This window comes from Fusarium coffeatum, assembly GCF_003316985.1.
Source record: "Fusarium coffeatum strain FIESC_28 chromosome Unknown BRIP53273_contig_121, whole genome shotgun sequence".
NCBI classification, from domain to species: Eukaryota; Fungi; Ascomycota; class Sordariomycetes; order Hypocreales; family Nectriaceae; genus Fusarium; species Fusarium coffeatum.
This window is the reverse complement of record NW_022157914.1, coordinates 1-25,912: the sequence shown is the minus strand read 5'-3', so window position 1 is coordinate 25,912 and position 25,912 is coordinate 1. Positions and strand designations below refer to the sequence as shown.

The window sequence follows — 25,912 nt, the reverse complement described above, 5'->3', positions numbered from 1 at the left end:
AACTGTGACGGAGTCACTATAACAATTTGTCTCTTGTACATATCAGCGGTCAGCCTGACCAAAATGATGAGAGGGCAATGCATTTATAAGGCAGAAAAAAGCATCCAATATCTTGTATTCCGCCGCGAAATCCGAAACTAAACTGGCTAATACCCTATGATCCAACTCCCGTCGTTGCCATTATCAACGCTACATACAATCTATTCAGTAACACCGCAATGCAAGTTATCAAATATGCCGTAAATCCTATTCAGAACAATGTTATACCAAGCCTTGTGGCTCTTCCCCCTCTCCATTCGTACTCCCCATTACGTATCGACGATGAACAAGTCATTATCTTAAAATCCTGGGGCTCCCTTCTGATCGCAGTACCCGGGGTGCTTGGGTTCAGCAGTGGCCCAGCTCATCGCAGTAAGAGTTGTCGCATACGCCATTGCGACGAATCCAAAGATGCAGAGTAGGATATCGGCAGCTTTCCAAAACTTCGTACGGGCAATGGCCTTGTAGTGAAGCATAGGCTGAGAGAATTGTTAGTAATCAACTCATCAACAATGAGTGTTTTGACTTACAGGATAGATAAAGACAAGAGGAATGCAGGCAAAGTTACCAACAAGCGCAACAAACTTGTCCAGATGGTCGGCTCCGAGCCAAGCAATAGATGCGCACAGCATCACAACAAAGAAACGGAAAACGTTCTTCTGCCACTTAACCCACGGGTTGTACTTGCCACTGCGAGTGAAAAGCTCTGTCTCGGCAATACGGATGGCAGGGAAGATCTGCAGTGGTGTGGACAGCAAGATGGCAACAGAGTACAGAAATTGAACACCGTTGACCATCTTGTTATCCTGAGGCAAGTTGAGCAGGACAACGGTCTCGGTGTGGGATCCGTAAGCGGCGTATGAGATGGCACCCATGCCGATGAAGAGGACTGTAATGATGATCATGACAATGAGAAGAACGCGAGGGAACTTCTCAGGATGTCGCATCGACTCCTGGACGGGAATGATAAGACCGATGCCTTCAAACGTGAAAATGGCAGTTCCGATAAACAGAGTCCAATCCTTCTTGTTGAACATAATGATATCGGCAATACCATTTTGGTTAAGAGTCAAGATATCGTAGTAGAGAAGATAAGCCAAACCAATCAGGATGAAAGCATCTGCGACCAGAGCAGTAAATGCCAGCTTTCCAATGTCTCGCAGAAGAGCAAAAGGCAAGAAGATGATCATTTGGATAAGGATGAGCCACTGGATGCTGATGGAGGATTTGCAGTCGGAGACAGCCCTTACAAAAGCCTGCAAGTTGGCAGCCGTAAAGACAGTGTAAGCTGCCACGAAACCAATCTGGCTGATGACAATGGAGGCCAGGATGAGAGTGCGCATTTTCTTGCCATACAAAGCACCACCCAGATCACCAAAAGAACCACCAACCTTGAGCTGCGTCTTGACAAGAAGAACGAAACAGTAGTAGCTGAGGGCGGCGACACCAAAGAGGATCATGTTGCTGAATAGCATACCTCCGTTGAGGTAGGCTCGGGGCAGGAAGAGGACACCAGTACCAACAAAGGACTTGAGCAACAGTAGAGCTGCGTTAAAAGGACTATTGTTGCCGCTGCCACCTCGGACCTTGCGCTTACGTCTGCGCCTTGACGGTGTCAACAGGGCACTGTCTTCCATGGGCTCTCGTTCATCATCGGAATTGTATTCGTCGGTGTCTTCTCCAGATGAGAAGTACTCGTTCGGACCCAAGTCTTCGTCATCCTCCTCGAGCTCTTCACCGGCGAAATGTCCATAGATCGACAAGAATTCGAGGAAACTCGACGTGAACAATCTTTGCTGACCGGGTGCTGGAGAGTTATGGCCGTCCTCGAGGTGGCCATGGGGGCCTGGGCTTTGCACGGACCGGCGAAGATGATTTCTGCGGAAACCACCAGGGACCTTTATCGAGTTGATGTCGAGTACGTCCGTTTCGGGCTCGGGTCGTCCAAGATCGAAACTCTTGCTGCGGTTGTATTTTGCTCGTGCTTCGGCCTGCTCAGTCCACTTGTAGATACCTCGAGTAACATCACCGCCCTGCAGGCGCAAACTTGAGAATTCGTCATCATTCAAGCCAGCACCGCCAATCTCAGCTGGCTGCTTGCCCTTTGTGTTACCCTGGATCGAGGACTCTTCCGAAGTCGGGTTCTCATCCGTAGGTTGAACTAGATGGCGCTTAACGATCTCAGGGTCCTCATAAGGTGCGCTAGTGCCCAGCGCATTTTGAGAGCGTGAGTTGAAGGAGCCATAGTTGGTCGGTGTCCCCGAGTTCCGAGCACCCAAGAGAGGAGATTGCGAACGGATTGGAGGAGTACCAACGCGAGCAGCAGGAGTACCGTGGCGTGGAGGAGATTGTCCCAAAGAGTTGGAGAGGGCCGCAGCAAGAGCAGACACACCAGGACCTTGCATACTGGTCCCGGTTCCGGGCAACTGGCTCAGTTCCTCAAGATTATCGGCACGCGAAGCATCAGGGCGAGGGGTCCCCCCAACAGGAGGTGTAGTTCCCATCTGTGATGGAATGGGAGAAGCAAGACGCGCCGTCAAATCTGCTCGAGGGACCGAAGCGGAAATCGATCGGGGTCGGAAGCTCGAAGGTGACGAGGACCTGGGAGGTTGATCCGATGGAATTCTCGACGGAGAAGCCATCTTGTAGTCGATTGAAGGTGTGATAAGCCTTATCGCATAGTATGTACGGTGTTGAGAATAATAGTTTTGAGTCGCGCAGAGCGGTGATGACGCAGATGCAGATGTAGGCGACTATATGGATGCCCAGCAACGAGACTTCAGTCAAAAATAAAGAAGCTGCAGAACTAGACGACAAAAAAGAATGACGACAAAGAATAGAGAAACAGTCTCGGGGAACGGAGATTATATGAAGAAGTCACGAGTGGTCGGATGACAGAAACAATTGATGGAATTTCTGGTTGGAGGAAGAGAGATAGGATAGGATTGGATTGAATTGGGAAGTAGGTAGGTGAGATAAGGGCTTGTGCTTGTGCATGCTGCCTGCAGCCTGTCGCCTGTCGCTTGTCGGCTGGGCTTATAGCTGCCCTGAACGGTGAAGCTCAGACGCTCGCGCAGGGAGACCCAGGCTCTGGGGTCTGGTGACTAAGGTTAAGGGCAGTTGCCGAGGCGGGCTAGGCTATTAGTGGAGGACTTCGTTGAAGAGACAGCGGAGACACTAAAAAAGCAAAGGAACCTCAACCTATGAATATCTATCGGCAAGTGAAGAAATGAAGACCGGCGTCTGCGGGCAACCTTATCGTTATCTTTAGATGGAGGTCGAGGTCAGTGTTACGACCTACCAGCTCGGGTTTGTAACGGCCGAGTCAATAACTCTATTGGCTTTCAAGATATGGGTATGTAACGTGTCAGAATGCTGGTATCTGTGAGCAGTGATCGACATGTTATTTGTCGTGTGCATATGTTTTATTGCGGCGTGAAATGAGTTGTGTTTTGTTTTAGAAGACAAAAGATTGAGCTGCATAGTATTTGAGACAAGTTCATGCTTCCATCTGGGGATTTGTGTTCGTCACATATGCATAAGACGTCGTAGGCATTATTACTCAGCTTGACTTATTCGACACTGCACCACCAGAGGTTGATATTTTGGCTTTACCCGTCAGTTGGTGCGGCGGAGCGGGCACGTTTCTCCAGTCACGCTCCGTGGGGGGGCGTCACGACCCTTTTAATTCGGGGGTCAGATGGATGAGGCGCATGTTTACATGTGAAGTGATACTCCAGAGTCAGGTATATCTTGTCAACGGGATCTCGGCTAAAGATCTCGATCTTTGTATTTCTCATGGTGTTGCAACATCAGCAGATGTGTTGTCAGTTTGTTTACTTTACCTCCACTACCTCCATATGTCTTCCTAGTTATTATCCGTATTGAAGATCATCTTGTGAACATAGCGTCCACTATTGCTCCGCTCTGAAGCGACAGAACAGAAGCTTGATATTTCAAGAGTGGATTCCGAATAGCCATGGCCTACGTCATTCTGTAGCACCCGCAGCGCCTATCGCGATGCGATGCTGCACTTGTGCTTCACTAATAATCCATCAGAAACATGCTAACTGCAGCCAACACTGCACATGATCCAACTACCCCACAAACAGAGTCATGAAGAGGACTATCATAATGAGGGGGGATGCTATCGTAAGTTGAGGATAGATATACTATCTGACTAGGAATTGGGATTTATATGCCTAGAAAGGTAGGAGATTGATCGAGTACTGTATCATTATGACCCGCTGGAATGAAGTTTTAGCGGGGAATGGACCCTTGAAACCACTACACCCAGGCTTAGGCTTGCTTAGGCAGTGACACTCTTACAACCTCCTCCTCCTCTCGGGCTCCGGGTGACCCCTTCTGTAAGCTACTCATACAGAAGCCCCAGATCTGTTCATGAATGTCTCTGTTGGGCATATTGTGGCGTCCTTGATTGGTTTGTCTTGTATGTCCTCAAGGACTCTTTTGCCCGGATTGCCGAATACATGCCCTCGTATTATCCACACTAACCACACTCAACATGCAGCACGCGGGAGGCTTCAGCTTGGAATTCTCTTGGCAGACAGAGGATTAACGACCCATTACCCAATCGCTAAATGGCCCTGGGATAATACCATAGACAATATCATCCATTGACGTCTATCATCTTATTCTCTTTCTCCTCTCAAAAAGCCTCACTTTGTCCACTTCTACTTCTCGAGACTCTCACCGTCTCATCCCTTCACCGTCTCCCATGTGGGCCTATTCTCGCTACTTCTAACCCCTCGTCTTGTCTTTGTCTCGTCTAGCATAGCAGACTGACTGACTGACTGACTTCTTCTCACGACTGCATCATGACAACGCCTCACCAGTCGGATGTGAAGGGGGTGGACAATGGAGGAGAACGTCAACGAAACAGTGTATCCGAGTCCCATGGTGGACGAGTCTCGGTCACAATGGATTCACGCCACAGCAACAAGCTGGGCAGCATCTCGGGTGTCTATATCCCTGTTTTTCTCAATATCATGAGTATTCTCATGTTTTTGCGTTTCGGTCTCATCATTGGAAAAATCGGCTTTGTGGGCATCCTCGGTAAGCTACAGAGTTGGCTTTGTAAGTTGAAGAACAAAGAGCTGATCTTGCCCAGGATTGCTTGTTACTGCATACTCCATTGACCTATTGACGACCCTCTCACTATCCGCCATCGCTTCCAATGGCGAAGTCAAAGGTGGTGGTGCCTATTACCTCATCTCGAGGTCCTTAGGTCCCGAGTTTGGTGGTTCAATCGGTATTCTCTTCTATCTTGCTCAAGTCCTCAATGCAAGCATGAACGTCGTCGGTCTCATTGACTGTATCCGACTGAACTTAGGTCCAGCTTTTCCAGAAGGATATTGGACGGGTTACTTCCTCCAGACGGCAGCTCTGCTCCTTTGCACCGGACTTTGCTTCTTAGGGTCTGCTACTTTTTCAAGAGCATCCAACGCCTTGCTTGCAATTCTAAGCCTGGCCATCGTCAGCATTCCGGTCTCTGCTATCTTCAAGACTCCCTTCCGTGATGAGGATCTTGGCATTCACTTCACTGGCATCAGCCTTGATACACTGACTGATAACTTCCTCCCTCATCTGAATAGCCCTCAGTTCAGAGGTCTTGAGACATTCCGTGATCTGTTTGGCATTCTCTTTCCGTAAGAGCCTGACTTACAATCTAGTATTGAACCCCGTACTAACCGTGCATTAGTGCTACTTCGGGTATCTTTGCTGGAGCTTCCATGTCTGGCGATCTCAAAGACCCTAGCAGGTCAATTCCCCACGGAACGCTCTGGGCAATGCTGACGACCTTTATCATCTACTTCGTCGTGATTCTTTCTCTCGCTGCGAGCACCACTCATGAATCCTTCCTGGCAAATGACAATGCCATCTCAATCATCAACCTATCTCAGCCGGTGATCCTTGCCGGTGAATGCGCAGTCACCTTCTTCTCGGCTCTGATGGGTCTCATCGGTGCATCAAAGCTGTTCCAGGCTTTCTCGAGAGACCGACTTCTTCCTGGTCTTGGCTTTTTCAGCAAAGGCACCAAGCATGGCGATGAACCCATATATGCTTTACTCTTGACTTATGTCATTGCACAACTGGCATTGTTCGCTGATCTCAACCAGATCGCTACCTTCATCTCCATGGGTTACCAGATGACATTTTTCGTCATGAATCTTGCTTGCTTCCTCCTCAAAGTTGGATCCGCACCCAACTTTCGACCGAGTTTCAAGTTCTTCACCTGGCAGACCGCTTTCTTTGCCGGTATCTTGTCCGGCTTTGCTATGTTCTTCATCGACGTTACCTATGCCGCAGTGGCCATTACGGTGCTCGTCATGCTCTTCCTGCTCATTCACTACCTCAGCCCTCCTAAACATTGGGGTGATGTGAGCCAGAATCTGATTTACCATCAAGTCAGGAAGTATTTGCTACGTCTCAGGCCAGAACACATCAAGTTCTGGAGACCACACATTATACTGCTCATCAATAATCCGCGTCGACAAACTAGGCTGATCCAATTTTGCAACGCACTCAAGAAAGGCTCGCTATATATCCTAGGCCATGTCATTGTAACTGATGATTTCAACTCTGGAGTCCATGAGGCTAGACTACAGCAGCACGCATGGACAAAGTACATCAACGAGTTCTCCAAGATCAAGGCGTTTGTTCAGCTGACAATGTCCCCTACTATCACTTGGGGCATTCGAAATCTGATTCTGTCAGCTGGACTTGGAGGTATGCGCCCAAACATTGCTGTGCTTGGCTTCTATAATATGGATGAACTGCGAAAGTCCAACCCAAGACTTCGTGTGCCTGATGTGCCGGTATCTTTTTCGAGGCAAATGCAACGTCCACCCAAGTCCAATGGCAAGGCACCTGAGAGGCCGCGAAGGAAGCGAGGAGATACCTCAGCTAGACTTATGGAGGGTATACTCCCGACTGATGTCATTCGTACCGAGAACATGATGTCGCCCAAGGAGTACTTAACGATTCTAGAAGATCTTGCCCTGCGATATCGACTCAACATCGCAGTTGGTTGTGGTTTTGATGCGCTAGAGACTCCTAGAAAGGACGGAAAGAACACCAAAAAGTACCTTGACCTGTGGCCTATCCAGATGTCGGCTGAAGTAACATCCGATGGCAAGAGCTTACTCACCACAAATTTTGATACATGTAAGTATGGTATATCGATGAGCCATTTGCAAACTAACCGTTGTAGATACTCTGATTCTTCAACTCGGACATATCCTTCACAGCGTCCAACTCTGGAAGCAAGTATATACAGTACGAGTTATGGTGTTTGTGGAATATGAGAGCGAGGTACACGAAGAACATGCCCGTGTACTGGCACTTCTTGAAAAACTACGAATCGACGCACAAGTCAACGTATTCTGCTTGTCGTCAGGCAGTTTGAACACTTATGAAATCATTGTCAACGGTATTGGGAACGATATAGATTGGGAAATCGTTGTCAACGATACACTTCGAAACGAAGAGTGGTGGGATGATGTTCAGATGTATAGAGGACGCGCAGATAACATGACTTCGACTCAGGAGCTGGATCAGCTTGAACAGATTTACGATTCGACATCCGGCAGACCCGGTTTGTACAACCCACATGAGGAGATATATGAGCGCCGACGCGCAAGCACAACGGATGTTCCCGAGCTGCCACGACGGCCGGCTATTCGGATGCTGTCGAAAATGGGTGTCAGTATGGGGATCCATACACACCATCTGCAGGACGATGCGTTAGATGAAACGAGTAGCGAGGACGACGAAACAGAAGATTCCCCGACAGATCTACTTGAAGATGAGGAGATGGGGTATAGCTCTGTGTTGGAACAGGACAACAATGATGACGCCAGCATCGGCCCGAGTGATTCGGTACATCAACCTTTACTGGCGGGTGGAGATTCTCATGATGAGAACGGCAGAGTTCGTGGTGACTTTTGGGAAGGTTTTGGCCGGCGTTCCAAGTCTGACACCGTTGGGGATGCCGTTTCTACATCGTACGGCACTATGTCATCTTCTGCAACGGTGAAGGGTGTTGGAGGAGCGCAAACATCACAGACTGCATCAGCTTCTCAACAAACGAACCAAAGGCCACAGCAAGGCAGTACAGACTCTGCCCCTGCAGATATGCCCTCTCTTGTCTCGCGAGACTCGCTGGGACCTGCGGACGCATTATCCCGTGCACGCCCGGCAAGCCCTTCGCGAGAAGATACTGTGCGCCCGTATCGCGGTGGTACGACAACACCAGGAAGGCCGACTCTCTCCAGGCAATCTTCGGCCGTGAAGTTCTCCAGCCGTCCAGTTCCCGAGACAAAGATTGTCAATTCGGAGGCGGAAGGGTCCACGATTAGCTTTGCGCCGCCGTCTAGTACAGATTCAGAAACACCAAAAGCCGGGGCGTATCGACCAAGCTATTCAAGGCAGTCCTCCATGGGCAACTATCCACCTCGGGCCGGTTCTCAAGCAACGGCTGGCGAGATCGAGAGCAAGAAAATCTCTTTTGCGGAGCAGCCTGACTACGAGCCATATTCGGCGCATCATTCCCGATTCCATTCGCGGCGCAGTTCTCGAGGATCTACACAATACGGCGGCGAATCTTGTGAGCAGATACCCGAAATGCTCGAGAGATACCGATTAAGCTCGCACTTAGAGGAGGAGGCGCAGGAACCCGGATACACGCCCCAGGGGTTAGAGCTGTCATTCAACGAGCTGCCAAGCAGAGCTCAGCACCTCATTGTCAACGAATTGATGCGTCAACATTCCAAAGACACAGCTGTGCTTCTCAGCACTCTGCCTATTCCCACAGAGGGTACTTGTTTGGACGAAGCAGCGACAATACAGTATTTGTCTGATGTTGAGTTGCTTTGCAATGAGCTACCACCCACGTTGTTGGTGCTCAGCAATAACATGACAGTAACAGTCAATCTTTAGATACATAGGTATAGGCAAGCCTAACCAACAGATACCATACACGATATAAATGAATCACAAAGCAAGCAATGAATTTAACAAAGCCGCAATATTCCCATGATTGACAGCTAGCCGAGCATGGATCTATCTAGCGAAGTGCACGGGTCTAAGTGAGCGAAATACTACCAGTCATCCAGTCATTCTACCACCCACTACACCAAGGACAATGTCTCCAACAAAATATGGCGTCAGCCGAGTCATGGCCAACAAAGAATGGGCAAAGATTGCTAGCCAGGAACCGCTTTGAGAAAGCTTGTCAGGTACAGGAACCGAGGTTCGAGCCAACAAATATTTTGTCCGAAGACCTCGATATAGTTTATTGTGAATTCTTGCAAGCTCTCTTAGAATTACAGGGGCAACACCCACTGGAATGGTCTCTGAAGTTCTGGATATACATTCTTGGTTGTGGATAGGCGTTAATTTTTGGTGGCTTGGTACCATGATTCATGGGCCACATGGCTTTCCCCCCACGCCGTCTTGTCTCTTTTCTCAGTCTCTCGTTAAAGTGAGAATTGATTCAAGAGGTTGGTCTGGTTAATTTTGGTAACAGCTAGTTATTGAACCTGGCTTGTGCTCATACTTGTCGGGTTCTTTTGTGGTGTCTCTTTCTGCCTTGGAGATACTAACTTCGTGTGAGTCCAAGCACAATCTGGTGTCACCCAAACCGCATTCTTGGGACGCAAACTCTTTGTGGTGAGCCGTGCCGTGTTCCCACCATCTTTGACGTCTTGTCGATTTACTACGTATGTACTACGCAAGGCTAAAAACCTCATCCATGGAGTCAGCCCCCGCACAAATGACAGTTTGGTTGCTACTTAGCGTTGTCATCGGAACCTCCGAGCCGCCATAGGTAAGACGCGGCGTATACTATTTCGACTATTTTCCAACAAGGTTTTGCTCTGCAGGTCCTTAACCCAAGATAAACTCTATCCTAAAAAGAAACACCAGCCGCTGGAGTCTTCAGGCCTGTCAAGCACCAAGACCCCTCCCGTCTATCAGTCACTTACATTCCAGTCCGCCAACCTGACACCACTTAGCCTGGGCAAAAAAGGGGACTTACAAGCCAATCCGAGGTTTGTTATAAGCAGAGGGCCGGGTATCTGTTTAAAATCAGGTTTTTTAAAGAGTTTGTTCACTTATCTCTGAGACATTGGTCTTCGGACAAGCCCTGTTCTTATCCTTCCCCCCCAACCTCTTCGCTCGTCACGATGCCTTCTTGGACCATCACCAACGACGACAAGATGAGCAGTTGGCGGGACCAGCTCTCACCCCGGAATTTGAGTTTCCGGGGTCTTAGAAGAGCTTCAGAGTCGGTGGCAAAGACAAACTCTTCGTCGACAAAAAACGACTTTACTATGAAGCATTTTCCTGACCGTCCTACAAGGAGGATCACTGAAGCCGAGATTCCCAGCGACGAAGATTGTAAAAAGACACTTACAAACATGAGAAAGGCGTCATTATCAGATCATATACATATACATCGACGACACGAATACCATCATCAGCATCAAAACCAATTATCTCCAGTGCCAGAGCCAATGCCTACGCCTGAAGAATATTTCACAATAAAAGTACCCAAGATTGAGCTGCCTCGGATAGAGCAACCAGAGCCATCACCACGATCTCCACCACAACGATCTCAGTCAGAACGAGCTCGGCCAGAACAGCTTCAGACTGAAAAGCCTCGAGCACAGCAGCCGTCAAGATTAACATTTGGACCTTTCATCGGTCAATTCAAATCTGCTTACGGGCCACTTACACCAGCCCAAGAAGAACCCAATGCACTTGAAAATGCAGATATCGCAGGGCCCACGACAACACCGGATGGACTACAAATACCAGGAGCGCCGATAGATATTCGAAAAAGTATTTTGGCTGTCGATGACCTCAACTTGGCAACTGAACCAGCTCCTTCGCCAGTTGTCATCAGCGAGGCCAAAACCATCAGGCTCGAACGAGTAGACAACACACAAACGCCTGGTGTCTCACCTTTCTCATCACCACGACCCAGCAATGCTTCATCGTCAGGATGGCCTATGCGAAAACCGTCAGTTCAAATGGTTGCTATTCGACGTTCGTCACAGGACTCTCAGCGGCGCAAACCTTCTGTCCACACAGTAGTCGTGAGGCGCTCCTCAACAAAACCTCATTCAGACGCCCTCAACTCACATCCAACTCACTCATCTACTGCGCAAGTCCATGTTCGACAAAATAGCGCCTCAGATCCTTTGTGTCGTGTGTGTCACACTGGAATCGCTGAAAGGTCTGGTACTTGCTCCATTTGCGACAATGACTCTATGCCAGCGAGCCCCGTCGAAAGTGGCCCTAACTTTTCGAGGCTTCATCATAAACCAACCGTCAAGAGGTACAACCGTCCTCCACCTCTAGTCCCTCAATCCCTCGACAGTATCGCAAAGCTCCATCGTCCATCGGCATCTCTTACATCAGACCCAGAAGCCAACCAAATCTCACCGCCACCATCACCCGGATCTCGCAGTAGTAGCACAGCTGAGACTGTCAAGACTCTCGCTACTGGTCCTTCTGTACCTCCAACGCCCATGTCAGCGCTATCGACACCTGAGGTATTCAAGCGATTCCAAGAAGAAGTCGAGAACCGAGCCAAGTCAGATGATAGTCCCGCATTTGACGATCCTTGGATGATCAAGCCCAAAACTCCCGAGGACGATGTATATGAAGATGACTGGGCCGATTACTACTTTGACGAGCAAAACTTCAATGCTGGACCTGGCAACGAGACTCAAGACCCAATGCCTGGTTTGCATTTCGTCCCAAGCCCAGTCTGTCCAGGTCCAGGATGGATCTGAAAGTCACATAAAAGGATATTATGTAAAAAGACTGTATCATGTGTTTATGTAAAATTCTAGGTAGCGGGTTCTGTTTTTCTATATCCCTGGTCAGGTAGCGACAAGCGTCTTTTTTCAATCATGAGTCTATGTCTCTTCATAACCATCTCTTCGTGACATCTTTTCCCTCGTCTAAATCTAAGTACTCTTTTTCTTTTTCTATCCTTGTACTCTATAGGGTTTTAGTAACGGTCAATCCACTTGAATCGCCGCCCTCTAGTTCTATCAAACCTCCAGCTTCGAGTCTCTTCTTCCACTTGTTGCTCTCATACCGCGCAAAGATTATTGTCATGCGCAATGTAACATCACTGCTTGAGTCGTGCTCCTTAAGAGCTTCCGCCACGGGTGTGAAAGTCCAGCGACCGAACGCCCAGTTGAGGATGTAGCGACCCGATGCGCTAGGCTCTGGCTTAGGGATATCAGGGTCTGAGTTTGTTGGTGGGGAGGAAAGTGAGACGAGAGCCTTGATGCGGTAGGCTTCGTCCTTGGGCGCAGAGGAGAGGAACGCGATGAGCTTTTCGGTGTTGATGCGTGATGAGGGGTCGGCCTTGAGAACGACTGAAAGAACCTCGACTTCGCTCTGGTGGTTGTGTGAGTGGCCGTTTGTTGTTCCATTGGAGTTCTCATGGCTGTGTCCGTTGGTTCCATTGGTCTTCTCGACATCTGCCTCTGTCAACTCTTGCGCTAAACCACCATCCACACCAAAGACCAAGTCCATGGAGACCTTGCCCTTGTCGCTCTTGACCTTGGCAACGTCCACCTCCAGATCACCAACCCGGTCGAGACACTCGTCATATCGCAGCATGCTGACATTCTCCCACTTGTTGAAAACGATAAGATCCGTGTAGCGCGCCTGAATGCGGGCTGTGTAGCTGGTATCCTCGTAACCCTTCCAGTTCTCAACGTCGATAACGCTGATGACACCATCAAGAACGTACTTTCCAGACTCGCGCGCAAGACGGTTCACTTCGAGAGCGAGAGTCGCGGGGAAAGCAGAGCCGCTGGTTTCGATAACGATTCGATCGGGGCTGACGGTGTCTTCGAGTTCCTTAAGTGCGGGGCCAAGTTGGCCGACGAGGTTACAGCAGATGCATCCGTTGAGGAGTTCTTGAACACCCGAGATAGAAGAGTTGGCTGCGAGTTGCGAGTCGACAGCGAGATCGCCGAATTCGTTCTTTAGAAGAGCGAGTTTGTAGTCTGGGTTTTGGGCGCGAAGTTGGGGAATGAGGTTGAGAATGAGCGTCGTCTTGCCCGAGCCCAAGAAGCCGGTAACGATGGTGATGGGAATCGGCGACATCTTGCTATTCTTGCGATTCTATCGAGTACCTGAACTAAGAAAAAGGACCGCAGCGTCAAAAGATTTGTTCCGGATAAAATACCTCTTCAGCGGTAGACAAAAACAATTAAATCAGTAACTACTATAGTAATTGTTGGGTGATGGTCAGCCCATCAGAGCGGCCCGATAAGATAGACTTTTGACCGTTATCGGGCCTTATCGGACAACACCCCGCCGTCTGTGACTTGACGTCACCTGTGAGAGGTCCGGGGTTGGTTGACAGCTGAAGTTTCATAGGGACGCGCATTGATTTACGCCAATTGCGTATGCCAATGCTGGGATAAGGCCAAGGAAATGACGGTAGTTACAGTTACTTTCCATCAATAAAGACGATATTCACCTTCCTCTTTTTCTCTTGGATCATTATCGCTTACATCGGCACATCAGTCTTCTTTAGGAAAATACAACTTCTACAAACAGCAATGATGACATCCCAAGAATCAGGCAAGAACAACAGCGTCCAGGACGAGCCGTTCAAGAAGCAGCTTGATAAGGCTGCGGACGAGACTCGAGAGATGGAAAACCAGAAGCCCAACCCCATTGTCGAGAAGAGTAGGTCATTCTCAGAGAACATCTTAGCAATAGACCAAGACTAACAGGCATTCAGTCACAGAATACGTCCCTGCAGCTGCCAAGGTCTTGCCCGCTCGTCAGAGCCCTCCCAAGGAAGAGGACAAGCCTTCAGGACCTCCCGAGCGACCCCATCATGATCACAAGATTGAGGACTTTGTAAGGGACCAGCACAGAAGTCAGGGTCTTGATGGTGTTTTGGGAAACTATCCAAATGACGAGTAAACACGCCAGGTTATTGTGGAGGAGATTCATGGCATTGTATAATAGGGTATCCGCGAACACGATTGAATGAACTTACGATTTTCCATGTTTGATTGAGAACGTAAAGTTGCACTGTCAAGTGCCGTGATGATCAACGTTAACCGCGTCAAGGATTATTTATCCTGGTAGTCGGCAAAGACTTTTGAGCCTCATGAGCTTAAACATCACAAGTTTGCCAATGGTCTCGTCTTGGTCCGCATGGCTGTTTTCCAGCATAAGCCTAAAAGCCAAGCGTGGAGAGAGAGCATTGGTGGGGCGCAGCAACGCGAAAAACAGAGGTGCAAAATCTGCATTTCACAGCTGACAGTCCAACACAGCAATCAAGCAGCACACATTTACGCAGGCAGACACGCAGACTTTCAACTAGTCGCGAGCAATAAGCTACTAGGTAAATATCAAAATCCTTTTAAGGATGATGAGATGTCCCCCCTTCTTGGCAATACAACGCCTACAGATTCCGTTGCGAAACAACGAAGCTGGCGAAGATTTTCCTATATCCAAGGGTTATAATCTACTGAGCGTTTCCCGCAATGGGAAAGGCAACGCGACACCGTGAGAAGTTAGCCATAAAGGCCGGGTGAAGGTCGTGGCGGCTCAGAAAACAATTAAAAATTGCTTTTTGATCTAAGGAGCAAAAACAAAAGAGATCGGGAGAAAGTCGAGTTTATATACCCGTGAGAAATCTGCGAGTGGGGCTACTCTGAGGGCTGATTATTCAGCAGGCTATGGGTCGCTCCACCAAAAAGTCTGACAGAGGTGGTTGGGAGTGGGCACAGTGGGACTGGATGTCAAACTGCCAGACTGCTTACCCTAAGACGACCGGATTGCTCTAGGTTAACGAATGGAATACTGAGATGCCTTAAGTATGTTTTCAGATGAATGGTTTTATGATTTGAAGGGCTTCTAGAGAGATGTCTGATATATCAAAACAGGCACAGAAGCAACTGCTTCGTGCTAAACAATAACCATCAGTACCCACCCATGCGCCTGAAAATTTCAACCAGTAGTCTTATACGCAGATTTGATTACCCAACATAATCGAATATCTTCGTTCGCACACTTGAAAGGACGTCGTCAATGGTATGCCTGCTACATTAAATCAAACTTCACACAGAGCCTTAAGAAGATTCTCTGCAATCCGTCAAATATTGTAGAGCTGCATCTGGTTATCATCAGAAAACGGGATGGCCTAACAGATGTAGCCCAAGAATAGGGTAGTCGGGTGAGATTGATCTTAAAAACGATCTATTTTCAACTAGGACCGGCTTGGTATGAGATTATCTAGCAACAGCAAAATACAACCCTATAGTAACAACACCGCTGTCAGCTTACCTAGGGCTTTCTGAGCCCCTTGCCCAGCATTTCAGTGCCAACTTCCGTAACGAGCTTCTCATCAGGAAACTTCGACTTCTTAGCCAGAATGCTATCCTGCGCGCCAACTGCCTGAAGAAGGTCTGGCAGTTCTCCATCAAGCTTGGTACCATAAACCAAGTGTCCCAGAGCCAATAACATCCCATGTAATGCCTCCGAAGACTTCTCTTCCAGGGATATGGCCTCTACTACGGACGCAGCGAGTTCAAGTTCATCATCTCCAGACAAAGTCGGCTTTGAATTACTTCTGGCTTTTCGGTTTGCCAATGACAAATTGAAAAGAAGTGATGAAGCTGCAACCCTTACGTTATTGTGGCTCTCATCCAAGAAGCTAGACGAGACGAGAAGGATGATGGCTGCTCGTAACGAGTTGTCTCGCATGATTTCATCAGGGAATAGAGGTGTTGAGAAGAAGTTGCAGGCCATCTGAAGTGTGACGAGACGCAAAGCGTAGGGACACTCCGTTTTCTGAGCGACAAACTCTAGTACCGCAAGAACGGTTTCGTGACCCTTCTCCTCTGCAAAGAAGCCGCTGATTCTGGGATCTGAGAGTGCACATCTGAACAAGTCCACAATAGTAAAGAGCATATCGATAGGCAATGATATGACCGATTCCTTTACCAGACTTGCCAAATGGCCCATATCAGGAATCACCGCGCTCGAGGGACCGTCTTTCGCTCGATCCTCAAGATATTGCTTCAGAGCTTTGACTTCTGGCTTACCAGCGACCTCGGAGCCCATCTTCACCATGAGCTTATCCAATGGGGGAACCTTTGTATAAAGGACTGGCTTTACGTTCGGGTTCGCAAATGTAGGAAGGCGAAGTCGTTCATGAGGATGGACAGGGTGGGCCATCTGGACAAGAAGCTGTACATTGCCTCGAAGGGCAGCTGGATCAGCCCCTGACCATCGATTTTCCTCTTCACCATGAAGGAAAGTCACGATGGTGGGAGTCGCACTGATTGAATACCGACTTCCGATCTCATTTTGTTGTGGCTGTGAAATGTCGACTTTCATGAGAGTCGCCTTATCACCAACTTCTTCTGCGAGTTGGTCATAAATCGGGTAGAGCGTCTTACAAGGAGGGCATGTCGCTGATGTGAAGAAAACAACGGCGCATGAGTTCTTTGCCTCGGTCATCAAACGATCAAACTCAGACGCGTTGGTAATGTTCTTGACGCCACCCTTTGGAGCTGGAGCTGGCGTCTGAGAGCTCTGCTGTAACCCGAGAATAGAGCCATTCTGTCTTCCGGCATTGATTCCTTGAGTAAGCTGTGGCAATAAAGCCCGACCCATGGGAGAGTCAAGAACAGCTTGTGGCATCTTGACGATGTGTTCAGGGATGCCTTTTCCTAGTAGGAAGTTTGCAAAGGAGTCCGAGAAATTATTGCAGTTATGATGAAACAAGTCATACGCCTATGCATTGTCAGATCTAGTCATAAATGAGATATCAGATTTTCATACCTCTAATGTAAAGATGGGTCGTAGAGAATCGAGGAACTCCTCAATGACATCCATAGGGAGATGCGTCGTACCAAGAGGAATCTTTTGGAGTGGCTGACCAAGGTGTGACGAGCCTGGTCTAATCGCGATAATGCCACCATCGTAAACGTATTCCTTGCCGTTGAGTTCTATTGAAGTGTGGTATATGGCATCGAGTTGGAAGCCCAGAATACCCATAGACATTTGACGAGCCAAGCCTCTTGAGAGGTCATAGACATAGAGTTGCACATCCATTTCTTCGTCACCGACTGGTCAATGCAATGCGCCTTGGTGCTCAAATTATTTATGAAGAGGACGTTTGATAAATGGTGAAATGTGTAGATGATGGTTAGACGCAAGTAAATGTTGTTCTGATTGGTGTTGAAGAGAGGCAGATCAAGTCTGAGTTATCTATTACTACAATGAAGCAGGCAACATTGCGTACGACTGGAACATTCTGGAGGCGCAGATACAAAGGTCTACGTAGGCGGCAAATTTATATCTTCTCATGATTACAGTGATGAGAAGGATCTCAGAAAGGGTGATTTTGGAAAGAGAGTAATTGATACGGCATTCACATCCAGAACCTACATGACTTCGTCCTCTGACTGAACACTTTCTCAAACTTCATGACATCAAATGCCGTCTTGTCTTGTCGCATCTTGACGATCTATCGAGTGGGGCGTCTAAAATTAGGCGAGTCTTTGCTTTGCAGGTTCAGGGGCTTGCAACATTTTTCTAGGGGAGATCAGCCCCTGATAGATGCAGATGCGGCGGGCACCATCGCCATGGCCGTGGAGGTGAGGGTGGTTCTGGATGCAGATTGGCTACAAGATGCAAACCAAACCATTTCCGTGTCCTCCAAAAAAGTATACGACCCCCCTTTCTCATTGTTATCTGCAGCATTGCCAGCTTGTCACTTGTCTCGACAACCGCCATTTCCTTCATCCCTTTTTTAATGGAAATTAATTCTTCTTTGCCACGCTCCAGTCTCCTTCTACTCCAATTCACCCTACTCTAAGACACTCCCTCCCCCCTACCTTAGAAGGGACCCTCCCATGCTCGACCTAGTCCAGGCCCTTTAAAGACAATCTTATCTCCCTTCTCGCGAGACCCGCGCTCATGAGAACACCCACATCACCGTCTTCATCAAAGTTCCCTGGCTTCGATCCCCACGAGAAACCAGACCGATACAAGTTCAAGCCTAAAAGGCAAGGCGTTATTGGCAGGATGAAGGAATCTTGGATGTCACAGTCCCAGCGGACGAGGTGGATTAAGACTGCCGCCATCGTCTTTGCGATCGTTACCCTCTTTTACTTTATCTCCCCCAAGGGTGTCGAAGTGTATCATGAAGGTACGACAGGTGGAGGTAGTAGCAGCAATTGATCGATTGGGAATGCCTCCATGCTAACAATATCACAGTTACCCAGCCCGCCCAAGGTAGCAACAATGGTGAACCTGCCCCGATTTCTTCTCCTACTAGCTCTCGATGCACAACACCCTACAAGGGCAAGCCTCTTGTCCAGTATGTTCTCATGATCGATGCCGGCAGCACTGGCTCTCGAATCCACGTCTACAAGTTCAACAACTGCGGTCCTACACCCGAGCTCGAGGGCGAGGAGTTCAAGATGACAGATGTTCCCGTTGGCGGTCTGAGCAAGTACAAGGGTGACCCCGTCGCTGCTGCTAAGACTCTCGATCCTCTCCTGAAGGTTGCCATGGACACTGTTCCCGATAAGCTCAAGGGCTGTACTCCCGTTGCTGTTAAGGCTACTGCTGGTCTTCGAATGATCGGAGCCGAAGCTGCCGGTGCTATTCTCGACGAAGTCCGACGACACCTCGAGCAAGATTATCCTTTCCCTGTTGTCGACAAGGAGAACGAGGGCGTCGTTATCATGGACGGCTCTCTGGAGGGTGTCTTTGCTTGGATCACTACAAACTACCTTCTTGGAAAGATTGGCGGTCCCGATAAGAGCGAGACTGCCGCTATCTTTGATCTCGGTGGTGGATCTACTCAGATTGTTTTCGAGCCTACTTTCAAGGGTGCCGCTGATGGTGGTATGCCCGAGAAGCTTGCTGAGGGCGATCACAAGTATAACCTCGACTTTGGTGGTCGTCACTTTGAGCTTTACCAGCACTCTCACTTGGGTTACGGTCTGATGGCTGCCCGCGAGGCCATTCACGCCACTTTGATCAAGGACCTCGTCGCTTCCAAGGAGGGTGATAAGAGCTGGTTGAAGGAACCTGTCGTTAACCCTTGCATTGCCCCCGGAATGAGCAAGGCTGTCAACGTCACCGTCGAGGGTGACCAGACCCCGACTCTTGTTACTTTCAAGGGACCCACAGAGCCCGCTCCCGCTCAGTGCCGCAACCTGGCTGAGAAGATCCTCAAGAAGGATGAGAAGTGCGCTCTTGCCCCTTGCTCTTTCAACGGTATTCATCAGCCTCTACTGTCCAAGACTTTCAGCAAGGAGGATGTCTACATCTTCTCTTTCTTCTTCGACCGCACTAAGCCCCTTGGCATGCCCGACTCCTTCACCCTCCGTGAGATGCACGATCTCTCCCAGACTGTTTGCAAGGGCAAGAATGCCTGGGATGTTTTCACTGCTGTCCCTGATGCGATCAAGGAGCTCGAAGACCGACCTGACTGGTGCCTGGACCTCAACTTCATGATGGCCCTTCTCCACACTGGTTATGATATGCCTATTGACCGTGAAGTCAAGATTGCAAAGAAGATTAAGGGTAACGAGCTTGGCTGGTGCCTTGGTGCTAGGTATGTTCCCATTATTAATAAGATTCAACCCCTACTAACAACTCTGCAGTTTGCCTCTTCTTGCAAGCGGTTCTGGCTGGTCTTGCAAGGTCAACCAGATTGCTTAAAGATATACCACAGGATGCTAGGCGTTGAATGGAAATGCATGACGTTTTTCTTTTTACTATTAGACCGGTTCTTTAGAACGGCAACGACTTTTGGGATATGGCAAAAATCATCGCAATGGACCATCGGCATCATGAACTTAAGATGGACTAGAATGCAAGTTCGGACTGGCTTTCTGGGGAACTGGGGTCCTCGACTTGTCATGACGTGTAGATTATTATAGAATTATTTAATACCAGGTACCCGCCTTATACCGGCGCGGTCACCATGCCCATGACATCTTCAATAACCTCTTCAGGACCAATGTCCTCTAGCAATGCTTCTACTGCTTCTATTTTGCTACCCCATTGCATACTCCTCTCCTTTTCAGGGGGAGTCAGCTGGATTCGATGCAAGTAAACCTTCGGTGCAGCAAGGCCGACAAGAGCTGGTGTTACAAAGTCTAAACCATGCAAAGCAGCAAGACAACGTATGAGTTGACCGAAGTGTTTTGTGGCTGTAGGACTGATGCCTCCAGCGACAGCCCGGTGCATACGAAGGAATGAAACAATGTTCATCATGTAGCGTGTGACCTCCACATCTACCTGAACCTCTTTACTAAGTGTACCAAGATAACTAATATTCTGTAATGGGTCAGTTATATCTTTATAAGCAAGAAGAGGTAACATACAGCCTCGACAATGAGGGGCGGAGCTGAGGTGGTGTCTTCCCCAGGGCCCCTTTTTACGACACTTCCCGCGGACGCGGTATCGGCATCATTACCACCATCGGCTTCATCTAAGTTAACGAAGCCATCCTCGGGATTATGCCAATATGCTATATATAAAAAGTCGTTCAAGTGTGCCGTCACACGAGCCTCGCCTCCGCTGGCTGCCTCTAATACCGGGACAAAAACAAATTGTTTTGGGGCAGCTTGTACAGAGGTTCGTGTAAATATGCGACGGGTTCGTAAGAGTTCTAGGGCCTGGATCTGGACGGCTTGTGGTGCCCGGTCCAGGTTCTTCGCGAGGACGACATTGGCTATTTGAGATGCAGGAGCACCACCGGGTGTAAAAGGACTGAGTGGTGCGCGCGGATGCGATGTCGATGGCCTCGATGTGAAGTATGAATCGGGGTTGCGCAACGCTGTAGGCGAGTGGCTAGAAGGAGAAGCCGGATTGCCCAGGAGAAGAGCGGAGGCGAAGTCTTCGAGGGTTGTAGATGGAGTACAGTCGACAACAACCCAGCTGAGACCAAAGGTCTTTGCAGCTACAAGTTGCAATTCTTGTATCAAGTCGTCGATCGCTTCAGACGGTATGCTGACAAGGCAATGTTCGCGACTAATTAGACAGAGAAGTATGGCCAGCTCGAGGTCACTCAGAGCATGAACCTTGTCGAGAAGGCCGTCATCCGCCATGGTTCAGCCGTCTTAGCCTCGGTGATACATCCATGAGGCCTTGAGCATTGATCGTAGAAGCTCACCAAAAATGGCCCCTAGGAAAGCATCCCTTAATCATGGCTGGTCTAGAAGCTCAGTCGCATGATAAGAGCTCCATATGATGTCACGTGGAGTTGCACAAGACCAACCACCAGTGGCTTGGAACCCACACTTCACTTATGCATAGCGCTAAGCTCAAGACAGACTAGCTCCACATACATCACCTCGAGCGACCGACGAGGCTGCGACATTGGTACCTCCGCCCACCGTCATCTACCGCCGCCATCTCCAAACAACACAAACCTTTTGCGAACCCGATAATCCACGACTGGACTTTTGTGCCAGATTAACTGCAAGCAGCGGGTCTGTCGTTTAACGAAGAAATACCGCGCTTCGAACAATAGAGGAGTCCGGCTTCCAGAGAAGCTAGGTTAACCTTCGACGCCTCGACTATTGCGGTTTGAAGGCACGAGATAACGTCATTGAGCAACGCTCCCTTTTCACAAACGATTATTCACCATGTCTTCACGAAAGAAGGTTCTTCTCAAGGTGCGATGCGATGCAAAAACCGCCAAGAATCTTCCGGAACCTTGAGTATTGATATTAGAGTGGAATAGGTTATCATTCTGGGCGATAGCGGTGTTGGCAAGACCAGCTTGATGAACCAATATGTACGCACCTCCAGCGATTATCGACTAGAATTGGCCATAACTGATACCGTTTTGTAACAATAGGTCAACAAGAAGTTCAGCGCAAGCTACAAGGCTACCATCGGTGCCGATTTCTTAACTCGAGAGGTCCTGGTCGATGATCGACAAGTTACCATGCAGGTAGGACAAGGAAACACAAATTCGAGTCTGAGGGACAGCGATGCTGATTGTTTTGGATAGCTTTGGGATACCGCCGGTCAAGAACGATTCCAGTCACTCGGTGTTGCGTTCTACCGAGGCGCCGACTGCTGCGTTCTAGTCTACGACGTGAACAATGCCAAGAGTTTCGAGGCGCTGGACAGCTGGAGAGACGAGTTCCTCATCCAGGCTTCTCCTCGTGACCCTCCCAACTTCCCATTTGTTAGTGGTCTACTGATTTCGATGATGGAAGTGTGCTAATGCAAGGTCCAGGTCGTGCTTGGTAACAAGATTGATGTTGAGGAGAGCAAGCGAGTGGTAAGTTAACTGGAATCGATGTACTGGAAGCGATCTAACGTCTTTAAGATTTCCAACAAGCGAGCCATGACTTTCTGCCAGTCCAAGGGCGATATTCCTTACTTTGAGACAAGTGCTAAGGAGGCTATCAACATTGATCAGGCTTTTGAGGGTTAGTACTCCTGTTCGATGGATGTGTAGAAACTAACAGTTTGTAGTCATTGCTCGTAACGCCCTGGCCCAAGAAGAGTCCGAAGAGTTTAGCGGTGACTTCGATGACCCGATTAACATCCACATCGAGAACGACCGCGATGGCTGTGCTTGTTGAAGGAGCAAACTAGACGATGAGCAGTGCCTAATGCTGCTTGGATTGGCAGAGACGTGTAACAGCGTTTATTTAAGAGGAGGTACTTCTCTGGTCGATTATTGATATTGCCTGGATGTAGCATTCTGAGGCAACCCGGGTTTTATTTTAGTCTTTTTGTTTCTCATAGGTGTTCATACATGGATGCGAGTTCTCTCTTTTAAGTCTGCTTCAACTCTTGGTGACTGTGATGTTGCATACTGGATATCCATAGATATGGTTAAACTTGGTGATCCCCTACAATCGAGAAGTCAAGTCTGTCGGATCATAGCCGAGAGGCTAAAGCTATTAAGCCCCAAGTTGAGGAAAGTCGAGCCATTATGAATGTCATTTCAAGCCTTTATCCATAATGGGAAGCTTGAAGCTGGAGCTATCAAAGTCCCGAGGCAAGGGACCCACTCAGCTCCGAGGCCTGCGGAGCGCTCCCAATGATAGCGACCGATACCCCGGATTCTTAGAGTACCCACTTGTCATTCTCGAGCCGTGAGAGGTCCAAAAGGTGTAGTCATCAACCGCGAACCTCGGCTCCATCGCCTGAACATTCGATGATGTGCGGAGAACTTGGAGCTGGACAAACCTGGGGTAGAATTAATTACTGTAGCTTGTACTTTATTTCTTCATATCTCATGCCAATTCCTCCTTTGTTCCTGTCTTTTTCACTTTCTGGAATATTGCTGTTGAGACACCCTGCGTCATCACTCGTGAACACTATTACCCCTTACTACGCTACACTATAATCATCATCTCAAGTCGACTTCAGAACGTTACGATGTCGGCGAGAATCCCAGCCATTGTATGTGAAATCGCCCCTTTATGCTACGTGATGAGAATAAGACTAACATAGACGGTCCAGGTTGCCAATCGCGTCAGCGATGCTGCCAAGAAACAGCTTGACCTCGTTGCCAAGTTCGTTGAGGAAGAATGTATCCCGTCAGTGCTTCTTTCGCGCTCGCGCAAACTCATCGCTAACCTTACATAGTGCCGACCCTGTGGTAGAAGCCCTTGCTGGCGAGGGTGATGCCCGTTGGGAAGGTCACCCATCTATCATTGAGGACTTGAAGGAGAAGGCTCGCAAGCTTGGTCTCTGGAACATGTTCCTCCCCAAGGGTCATTACAAGGAGTCTCCCGGCTGGACCAACCTCGAATACGGTCTCATGGCTGAGTGGCTAGGTCGCTCATCCGTCGCGTCTGAGGCGTGTAACTGCTCTGCTCCCGATACCGGTAACATGGAAGTGCTGGCCAAGTATGGTAACGATGCTCAGAAGCAACAGTGGTTGAGACCTCTGATGGACGGCAAGATTCGCTCAGCTTTCCTCATGACCGAGCCCCAGGTCGCTTCCTCTGATGCCACCAACATTGAGCTGAGCATTCGCCGCGAGGGTAACGAGTATGTTCTCAACGGTCAGAAGTGGTGGTCCAGTGGTGCTGGTGACCCACGATGCCAGATCTACATCGTCATGGGCAAGACGGATCCCGACAACAAGGACCCTTACCGTCAGCAATCCGTTATTCTGGTTCCCGCCGAGACACCCGGTATTACTATCAACCGTATGCTCAAGGTCTACGGTTTCGATGATGCGCCTCACGGTCACGGACACCTGACATTTAACAACGTGAGGGTGCCTGCTTCTAACCTTGTTCTTGGAGAGGGACGAGGATTTGAGATTATTCAGGGTCGCCTTGGACCTGGCCGTATTCACCATGCTATGCGCAGCATTGGTGCTGTAAGTCTACCTTCATCCTCATACTACAATGGCCTATTCTAACCATATGATAGGCCGAGCGCGCTCTTGACTGGATGCTCCTCCGAGTCAACGACGAGTCCAAGAAGCCCTTCGGTAAACTCCTGCGCGAGCACGGTGTCATCATTGAATGGATCGCCAAGTCTCGTCTTGAAATTGACGCCGCACGTCTTATCGTCCTCAACGCAGCAATTAAGATGGACGAGCTAGGTGCCAAGAAGGCCCTCAAGGAGATCGCCGAGGCAAAGGTCCTCATTCCCCAGACAGCCCTTACTGTTATCGACCGCGCTATTCAGGCCTACGGTGGTGCTGGTGTTTCTCAGGACACTCCCTTGGCGTACATGTGGGCTGGTATTAGAACACTGCGACTTGCTGATGGACCCGATGAGGTGCATTTGCAGCAAATGGGACGCAACGAGAACAAGCGCAATGTCGAGGTTACCAACACGATTAAGATGCAGAGAGCCAAGACCGATGAGCTGTTGAAGGCTTATGGAGTCCAGAGACTTCACCCCGGTGCTAGAATACAGCACAAGGCTAAGTTGTAAGGTCATGGATGGTAGAGTTAGTGATCAGATGGTTCTTTGTTTGCTTGAACATGCATGCCGAAGCATCTCCGCATGGCGACCATAGTACTCATGTTATTTAGTCTTAAAATATATGATATTGCATACACCGTGCTCTGACCACAGCCAATACATGCTCGACTCCATTGGCCTAACAGATTTTGGACTAGGAATACCCTGAGTTCTTTGAACCCCTTAAGTCCTGACGCACTGGCCTTGATCAATGCACTGATGGGAGATGAAAACAAAGGTCCGTTTCTAGTAACAAGCCGAAGGGATGAGTAATTCAGCCGGTTTAGTCCGGAAAAGACATGTCACTCTGGGCTCCGTTATAGCACCTAGAGGTATAGTTGATACATAACATGTGGGTGTTGTTTTGGATATCCAAGTCGATCAACCGCAATTGGATTTCATGAAGAGCCATATATCAACGACTCATCTACCCCTATCATGAATCAATGCTCAACTCCTCTCAGAACATACCCTCAGGCCCAATGACCACAAGTCATGCCATTCCTATTACCCCAGTGATGATGCGCTGTTCACGGCTTGCCCGCCTTAAACATAGGCCTCAGCGTGCCATTTCTCACAGTGGAGTCTCTTTCCAGGCCATGCCCTGTAACCATCCATTCCAGCATCTAGCCCGCTAGAACGCGGCAACAACCCACGTCATCGGGTCGCGACTGTCCCATATCCTGGTAATTTTCACTAATTAACAGTTGCCCCGTCAACATCAGGCACCGTTTACTTTGCCTGTTAATTTTCTGCTAGTTGTGCATGGCACCTATTTCATAGACGCCGTTACCCTTAACATAAAGAACTTGCAACTCATCACAACTGTTTCTTTCACATCCAACACACACACACACACACA

At 48.9% G+C, this 25,912-nt stretch overlaps 10 protein-coding genes across 10 annotated transcripts; 6 read left to right on the top strand and 4 right to left on the bottom strand.

Moving 5' to 3' along the window:
* Window positions 1–338: 338 nt before the first annotated feature.
* Window positions 339–2,681, bottom strand: FIESC28_05589 (uncharacterized protein; the record flags this gene model as incomplete). The annotated part of the gene is made up of 2 exons (XM_031159734.1): window positions 339–518; window positions 570–2,681. 2 exons carry the CDS (start codon window positions 2,679–2,681, stop codon window positions 339–341), a joined length of 2,292 nt encoding a protein of 763 aa, XP_031016186.1.
* A 2,196-nt stretch (window positions 2,682–4,877) lies between these two features.
* On the top strand, window positions 4,878–9,000 carry FIESC28_05588 (uncharacterized protein; the record flags this gene model as incomplete). The annotated part of the gene is made up of 4 exons (XM_031159733.1): window positions 4,878–5,115; window positions 5,171–5,708; window positions 5,762–7,227; window positions 7,274–9,000. 4 exons carry the CDS (start codon window positions 4,878–4,880, stop codon window positions 8,998–9,000), a joined length of 3,969 nt encoding a protein of 1,322 aa, XP_031016185.1.
* A 1,247-nt stretch (window positions 9,001–10,247) lies between these two features.
* FIESC28_05587 (uncharacterized protein) lies at window positions 10,248–11,864 on the top strand (the record flags this gene model as incomplete). The annotated part of the gene is made up of 1 exon (XM_031159732.1): window positions 10,248–11,864. One exon carries the CDS (start codon window positions 10,248–10,250, stop codon window positions 11,862–11,864), a length of 1,617 nt encoding a protein of 538 aa, XP_031016184.1.
* A 211-nt stretch (window positions 11,865–12,075) lies between these two features.
* Window positions 12,076–13,200, bottom strand: FIESC28_05586 (uncharacterized protein; the record flags this gene model as incomplete). The annotated part of the gene is made up of 1 exon (XM_031159731.1): window positions 12,076–13,200. One exon carries the CDS (start codon window positions 13,198–13,200, stop codon window positions 12,076–12,078), a length of 1,125 nt encoding a protein of 374 aa, XP_031016183.1.
* A 464-nt stretch (window positions 13,201–13,664) lies between these two features.
* FIESC28_05585 (uncharacterized protein) lies at window positions 13,665–14,034 on the top strand (the record flags this gene model as incomplete). Its single annotated transcript, XM_031159730.1, has 2 exons — window positions 13,665–13,791; window positions 13,847–14,034. 2 exons carry the CDS (start codon window positions 13,665–13,667, stop codon window positions 14,032–14,034), a joined length of 315 nt encoding a protein of 104 aa, XP_031016182.1.
* Window positions 14,035–15,405: 1,371 nt separating this feature from the next.
* On the bottom strand, window positions 15,406–17,181 carry FIESC28_05584 (uncharacterized protein; the record flags this gene model as incomplete). Its single annotated transcript, XM_031159729.1, has 2 exons — window positions 15,406–16,860; window positions 16,909–17,181. The coding sequence occupies 2 exons, from the start codon at window positions 17,179–17,181 to the stop codon at window positions 15,406–15,408; spliced, it is 1,728 nt and encodes a 575-aa protein (XP_031016181.1).
* Window positions 17,182–18,048: 867 nt separating this feature from the next.
* Window positions 18,049–19,806, top strand: FIESC28_05583 (uncharacterized protein; the record flags this gene model as incomplete). Its single annotated transcript, XM_031159728.1, has 3 exons — window positions 18,049–18,280; window positions 18,349–19,699; window positions 19,749–19,806. 3 exons carry the CDS (start codon window positions 18,049–18,051, stop codon window positions 19,804–19,806), a joined length of 1,641 nt encoding a protein of 546 aa, XP_031016180.1.
* Window positions 19,807–20,052: 246 nt separating this feature from the next.
* FIESC28_05582 (uncharacterized protein) lies at window positions 20,053–21,200 on the bottom strand (the record flags this gene model as incomplete). The annotated part of the gene is made up of 2 exons (XM_031159727.1): window positions 20,053–20,427; window positions 20,475–21,200. The coding sequence occupies 2 exons, from the start codon at window positions 21,198–21,200 to the stop codon at window positions 20,053–20,055; spliced, it is 1,101 nt and encodes a 366-aa protein (XP_031016179.1).
* Window positions 21,201–21,740: 540 nt separating this feature from the next.
* On the top strand, window positions 21,741–22,694 carry FIESC28_05581 (uncharacterized protein; the record flags this gene model as incomplete). The annotated part of the gene is made up of 7 exons (XM_031159726.1): window positions 21,741–21,770; window positions 21,839–21,892; window positions 21,956–22,051; window positions 22,112–22,291; window positions 22,343–22,387; window positions 22,436–22,538; window positions 22,585–22,694. 7 exons carry the CDS (start codon window positions 21,741–21,743, stop codon window positions 22,692–22,694), a joined length of 618 nt encoding a protein of 205 aa, XP_031016178.1.
* A 385-nt stretch (window positions 22,695–23,079) lies between these two features.
* Window positions 23,080–25,020, top strand: FIESC28_05580 (uncharacterized protein; the record flags this gene model as incomplete). The annotated part of the gene is made up of 5 exons (XM_031159725.1): window positions 23,080–23,213; window positions 23,481–23,523; window positions 23,584–23,660; window positions 23,710–24,454; window positions 24,508–25,020. The coding sequence occupies 5 exons, from the start codon at window positions 23,080–23,082 to the stop codon at window positions 25,018–25,020; spliced, it is 1,512 nt and encodes a 503-aa protein (XP_031016177.1).
* Window positions 25,021–25,912: the final 892 nt, after the last annotated feature.